Below are 6,689 nucleotides of genomic sequence, written 5' to 3'. Positions count from 1 at the left end.
ATATGTTCATAATTACTAGGAATGTCCCAACACATAATATGCTTTTAAGATAAAACGTAGCTGCACATGAAGTGGTCCAGACTCTTTCGAGTTCTTCATGGTGAGGAAAGAACTCGGACACCTACCCTATAATAACTCTCATATATATCTAATACTTGTGCCTTCTCAGTTCTCAGACACAACTCCCTCCTCTTGTATCTACATTATTGCTTCTCCACACATATTGCCTTTGCCTGCTTCCGGCCGCCAGCACCGGATTCCTGCCGACATGTCGCCTTTATCTGCATTTGCACCTGCACTTTATCACTTTTTGTTCTCTTTCTGCAATTTTGAACCTCCCTTGCCATAGGGATGCATGAGGAAGAAGGTATAGGATTTTGGGAAAGACCAAAGCACGAGGTGCAGGTGCATCTGCAGGTGAATGCCATCTCGGCTACCAATATTTATAACTTTTCTCTGGTCTGAACTGAACTACATGTACAAATCTTTGGATGTTTTCAAGTTTTTGGCAGAAGCCGGAAAACCCAGACACGTACGGCCCTCTTCATCCGGATTGACTCGATTTCAAATTGGCCTCTTCAGGTTCTCAAGTTCTCCCCCTCTTATTTTCTGCTTACCGCAATTTATATAACTTACGCTGTCGTTTTGCGTGTGACTTCCTATTCGAGCTGTGAGCTGGCGAGTGAAAGAAAAGTACTTTCGCCGCCGAGCCACAAGTTGAATGGCCCATTATTATTTGCTACTTTTGTATATGCAAGTGCAGATCCAGATCCACATATGGAGCTGGCGCTGAAGTTTGTGTTTTATGCTAACCTCAAATTTTGATCCAGAGGGTAAGTCTTAATTATTAAGTACATAACTGCTAATGTTCTCTCTACACAAGGGATGGTTTAATTAATCCAAGGGCAAATATAATCATGAGGAAAGTTATGCCTGCAGAAGATAGTGAATGGTAGGGATCTAATAACGGATTTTAGGACCTCGGCAAAAGGAGAATACTACTAAAATTCATAGTTCTGCGACTTGATTGACTGAGTTGTCTTCCTTGCGATATCGATCTGTGCTTTGTTCATGAAAGCGACTGAAGTACAATGTTTTAGCTAGCAACTTGGTGGTGTTTGTTAGAAGGCTTTATGACAAGTGGCAGCACCCGTAGCATATATTTGATTATTTTCACAAGACAAACTATGGGAAATGAAACCCTGGGTTTCCTCCTCTTGTCTTCTTCTCTTGTTTTCTAATGAGTCCTTAGTTGTTTAGTTTTCTTTTAGCCAGCTCTTGTAACGACAATTATAAGATCGATTTGCCTTGGTAACGGATTCGGACAATCATGAAGATTGAGTTGTGTTTCTATAATTGGGATGGCCTTTGAGATTTGATCTGCATCTCTTCATTCTCTCTTCTCAGCCCCAGAAAGGAAGAAGGAATTAAACCAATGCTGAAAGTGCTAACACTAAAATGATAAATAATAATACATATTACACGGAGCACGGACAGACTTTATGGCTAAAGAGGTAAGGCATCATTAAGGTTTTGTATGTATTGATTTTGAACATTGAAAATGCTTCCAAGTTCTAAAACAGCGAGAGACGACATTTAATGGCAGCTCTGGGACTTTGGCTTGCGTCTAGAAAGACCATATAACAATAAAAATTAAATACTAACATATTGGCTTACTTTCATTTTCTAACACCGGGAGCCACGAAAGGTAACATTACATACTGCAAATAGCTGGGACAAGTTTAATTTTATAATTCTGTTTGGTACAAACCATTGAAAATGAAGGATATAGATTATGATTATAATTGAAAAAAAATTTATTCAAAGAGAGTTTAACATAAGAGATTACTTATTACATGAGATTAGACAAACTCATATATGTGGGAGTGGAAAATACTATAGAAGGAAGTGATATGTCCCAATTTTACCTTTATGAGTTTGTCTAACCTCATGTAATAGATAATGATTCATGCTAAATATTTTTTAGTGATTTTTCTCAATTACAATCTCAGTTCTTATTTCTTATTTTTAATGTTTTGTACCAAATAGGACTCATGCATTTAATGGCCACGCACTGCGGTATACTGGCGGCTAAGAGCTGGCTGAATTGGTTAACTGCGGATATTGGTACCAATTAATTCGAGAGTGTGTTCATAACATCGTTAAGATAGGTACAGGTTCAGACAGAATATAAAGTAAAGACATTAAATTCAGAATCTTGAATTTCAAAGGGTTGCAGCTTACAAAGATAGTAGTCAAATGTTAACTTGATACATATAACTGATCCAGTCCAGGCGCCAAAACCGATTACATTTTAAATCTTGTTGGTCGATGATTTCCAAGCAGTAGTTAGTTAAACTTCAATTGCAGGAACAATCAAAACAGAAGATTTTGTTCTAAGTATGTCTATCTAATTTAATTCGTCAAAGGAAAAAAGGCACACGCAGGCATATTTAAAAACAAAACGAAAGAAAATAACTTATTCGTGCGTTTAGTTATAACTACACACACACAACGGAAAAGAAAGGAAGTATAAAATCTCTACTTTCTTGTCGCATAGATCAGTACTCTAAATTGGCTCCTCTATATGTGTCTCTATATAAATAAGCTACACTGGAGACACACACATAACGGCTCCTTGAATTCGAAACTATATAAAAGGGATAAAGAAAATTCTTTTAAATAGTTTGATATATCATATTTTGAGGGGGAAAAAAAGTGACTTTCAATTGGATGTAGGACAAGAGCTTTGCCAGAGATATTTTCTGCCCTTCTCTTCTTTATATTTATATGTTGAATTCGATTCTGATTTTTGAAGTTTTGACGGACCAAATCATACTACGGTTGATTGAGACTTGATCATCAATGCTTTCAACTCTTAACCTTTTATCTTATACTTTTACTCAAATCACCAATACTGTTTTCTCATTCGGAAATACTACTATTGAATTTAAAAAGTTCTAAAATTTAGCCGCATTAAAATTAGTTCTTTTTCTGTAAAGGCATTAAAATTAATTCTTGGACGGGATATCTACTCCCCCTATTCTGGGTGTATCTTCAAAGTAAAACTGAGATCATAGCATTTCATTGCCAGCAAACAAAATATCAATATAAAAGTTGTGTCCCTTCGGGGATATCCGATATAAAAGTTATGAAATACTACCTTCAGTCCTAAATATAAGAGCGAGTTAACTAATTTGAGTAAATTAAGAAAACAAGTTAAGTTAGTTATTTGTAATAAATAGGTGTTATCTTTCCAAACATATCATTGCTAATCAAGTTTGTTGGTTAGAACTATTATTATTAGAAGGACTTGAAAAAAATGAATAAATATGAGAGGTAAAATGGATTGGGATCTTATATCTAAGATCAAAATAAAAATCAAACTAAATTTTATATTAAGGATCGGACAGAGTAATAAATAATAAAAATACGGGAAAAAAAACTCCTTTACAGTTTCTCACCACACTGGGCCTGGAAATGTTATTGGCCGACTGTTAACTCCCCGGCGCCTTGAACAAAAGGTGGGAGTTCCTTCTCCCTCCGTTTCTTGCCGAACCAAACGAAGAACCTCCAATTTTCGCGGCACGCCACCAAGAAGATCCGTCATTATAACAGAGCAGTTCCATGGTGAAGCAAATTACAAAAGTTCTCTTGAATTCAATTTCAGCTCTTCCCGCCACCCGCTTTAATAGAGTTGTAAGTCTATCTTTCTTTATTTTCACAGTCATTAACTTTCCCGTTTGAAGCCTACGGCGATCATAAAATTGCAACTTCTTTACGTTTCGAAAGATATCAACTTTCATGTTTCTTCTTATTCAGAGCTATGACAATTAATTTGGGAATGATTGACGAAGTATATCTTACTGATGAATTTGCCAATTCCCCCCCCCCCCCGGGGGGGGATTTGGCAGTACTTTACTTAAGGGACATCTGGTGTGTCATTCAGCGTCATAATATATTTTCCCATCACTATTATGTTGAAAACTGATTCAGATTAGTTCAAGTGTTTGCCATAATGGTTTGAGATACTCAACTTCAGTGCCAGATGGTCCTGCGTCTCATGAAGATTTAAAAAGCGTTGTGGAGAAGGTATCGATAGATTCGCTCACTAGACTCTATCATGTTCATGAGGCACAATTCAGTTTAGTCCTTGTTAAACTCAGTCAAAGTTGGTTGATCGAGTCGGTTTTTGTACAGGATATCAAGGATAATTCTGTGATGATTTATATGAAGGGGTTGCCTGATATGCCTCGTTGTGGGTTTAGCTCACTTGCCGTTCGAGTATTAAAAGTATACGGTAATCATTTTTTTGATTGCTTTCGTCTCAAGATACCGAAGTTATATTTGTGTCGGATCATGGTAGTTCGAGACTAATGCCTTGGAAGAAAGATTGTCCTTTTATTTAGTTAAACGAAGAAACCGAGTTTTTAGTTTACCAGTAATCCTGGAGAGAGATATGCATGCCAGTGCTTTAAACTACGTTGATGGAATTCATTCATTTTTTTTTGTAATTAAAATAAATAAAAAGGACAATCTTTTCCATGGAGTTGTTATAATCTATATATAACATAGAAACTCTGACAAATATTCGTATTTTCTCAAATTTCATGCAATGCATGGCATCCATATTGCTTATCTTTCTATCGTGGTCATTTTTTTCTTAACATGATTGTGAGCCTTGCAGATGTTCCTTTCAGTGCTAGAAATATTTTGGAGAATCCAGAGCTGAAAAATGCTGTAAAATCCGTCAGGTATTTTCCGATCTATAAGTTGTTAAAGTCTCATGGCGGGTCTTAATTGCTGCCTTAGAAGCTTCAGATCTTCAGGGCGATTTTGATCACTTGGTCTGTTTTAAATCATAACAAGTATCGCACTTCCTTGGCATGTTTTTTTCTCTGGATATCTATTGCATCTGTCAGATTGAAGGAATGTATAGTTGATATTGTGGCAGCCTCTCGCCTTCATGGATGGATGAGTGTGATTAACCATCTGCAAGATTTATGAATTCATGTCCGTCATAGGAAAATGTGCTTTTCTGCAGGCTTTACTATGCTTTTACCGTCCAGAGTTAGGCCTATTGCAGTGTTCAGATTTTTGAATATCTCTAGTTTCTCACCATTCGTATAGGAATTTTCCCTATATGCCAGCAGAAGGTTGCCGCGTAAAAAATGGTCTCAATTAATCATAACTAATGTTTCCTTATTGATTTAACAAGTGAACATAAGTTATGCAAATTGGCTAGTTATGACTTTGACTCTCGCTTCTGCAGCAACTGGCCAACTTTTCCCCAAATATTCATCAAGGGAGAATTTATTGGGGGTTCGGATATTGTTCTCAATATGCACCAGGTTACTTCTTTAAGTTGGAACTTCCCTGCTTTTTATGCTCGTTTGCCTTCCAGATTCCGAATTTCTAATATGATGGTTTTGAATCCGCAGACTGGTGAACTAAAGGAAAAACTCAAAGATGTTGCAACAAAGCAAGAGGAGTCCTAGTAAGCTGATTTGGTGGAAGGAGCCACCTAGACTATGTATAGTAAAATTACTGACTGAGGATGACAGAGAAGGAAGATGGTCGTGTCAACTTCTAGTTGTTATTAGAGCTGAAAAATAAGGCTCTTGGAAGTGTTCTTCGTGCGGCCAAGGTAAATGAATGAAATGTACCATTTTACGTTTGTACATCTGAAGAAACATAAGAATCAGGAGTGAAAGAGCCAATGCACAGATGTTCAGGTTTTGTTGGATTCACACTAGATATTGCTTACGGTTTAAGACAATGGTTTGCAAGTTGAGTAGAAGCAAATTTTGCTCAAGGGCACATTTGTACTTTTTTGTTTCTGCAAATGCCTTGCCTGGTTTCAGATCATAGCAAAATTTCTTTTACATATGGCTAAATATATTAATACAAGCACGAATCAGTGAACACTGTTAGCATGAATAAGAAACAGGTAAATAATCTCGATGCATCTTGTTATCATCTCAAATTTACAGAGAATAAAAATTATCACACTTGTTTGTATATTTGAATTGTACCCTTGATGCAGATTAAAATGAGCTTTCCGGTGTCCTGTTTCTTGCTAGACTTAAATTTCTCATAGAGCTCGGACGTTCCATGATAGATTGGTCCTAATGTGCAATCTCTGCAATGTAAATTAGACTTCCTAGCTGTAGTAAGGGCCCTATGTCCTCTTTAGTATTGGACCATCAATGATCAATGAATGAAATTAAACTAAAGTGCGTACAAAATTTATTGATATTCCACCCACTTTTACTTTCTTTGAATTGATTTGCCTCAAGTCCTAACCATGGGCGCTCCACAGAGTTAAATTTAAAAAAAAATTAACAAATAAGGCATAAAAAGATGGAATAAAAGGACAAAATACACAGTCCAATACAAGCCAAATATCTCGACTCAATGTATTATACAATAGCGAAGTGGCGTTTTACAACATTTATAAATATACAGTCAGACGTAGATCTAAATTAGATGTGGGCCAAGTGTAGCTCAATCTCATAAGTAGATTAAACTATTTGTGACCATATTTCTTATAAGTTACTATATTGATTGTTATAGGTGCAGAAATAGTTAAATGATCATAATGTCATCGTTGAAGTTTATGGAAGACACCGCTAGCCAGGGGACCGATCGGAGTTCCTTTTGCTTTTATTTTCCGGAGGTGACGTTTA

General features: G+C 36.4%; 1 protein-coding gene across 3 annotated transcripts; it reads left to right on the top strand.

Annotated features, from left to right (window-relative positions):
• Positions 1-3,557: 3,557 nt before the first annotated feature.
• LOC114732996 (monothiol glutaredoxin-S15, mitochondrial-like) lies at positions 3,558-5,868 on the top strand. Of its 3 annotated transcripts, none has more exons than XR_003739042.1 (6): positions 3,558-3,699; positions 3,997-4,092; positions 4,201-4,300; positions 4,688-4,754; positions 5,151-5,351; positions 5,442-5,456. XR_003739042.1 is itself a non-coding variant. In XM_028920414.1 (6 exons), the coding sequence occupies exons 1-6, from the start codon at positions 3,628-3,630 to the stop codon at positions 5,496-5,498; spliced, it is 471 nt and encodes a 156-aa protein (XP_028776247.1). In that variant the 5' UTR covers positions 3,558-3,627; the 3' UTR covers positions 5,499-5,868. The 3 variants fall into 3 exon arrangements, 2 of the variants coding, with proteins under 2 accessions (XP_028776247.1, XP_028776248.1); XM_028920414.1 differs by having other exon boundaries at positions 5,273-5,351; positions 5,442-5,868; XM_028920415.1 differs by lacking the exons at positions 5,151-5,351; positions 5,442-5,456 and adding an exon at positions 4,923-5,017.
• Positions 5,869-6,689: the final 821 nt, after the last annotated feature.

This window comes from Neltuma alba, unplaced genomic scaffold (assembly GCF_004799145.2).
Source record: "Neltuma alba isolate B1F8T4 unplaced genomic scaffold, ASM479914v2 tig00012960_pilon, whole genome shotgun sequence".
Taxonomy (NCBI): Eukaryota; Viridiplantae; Streptophyta; class Magnoliopsida; order Fabales; family Fabaceae; genus Neltuma; species Neltuma alba.
Note: the sequence above shows the minus strand (reverse complement) of the source record. Positions and strands in the feature narration are given on the sequence as shown.

Bases quoted from the DNA above. Each gene is read 5' to 3' on its own strand.
- LOC114732996 (XM_028920414.1), top strand. From the start codon at position 3,628: ATGGTGAAGCAAATTACAAAAGTTCTCTTGAATTCAATTTCAGCTCTT. The intron at 3,700-3,996 runs GTAAGTCTATCT...AAACTGATTCAG, and splicing joins CCACCCGCTTTAATAGAGTT to ATTAGTTCAAGTGTTTGCCA. The intron at 4,755-5,272 runs GTATTTTCCGAT...TCGCTTCTGCAG, and splicing joins AATGCTGTAAAATCCGTCAG to CAACTGGCCAACTTTTCCCC.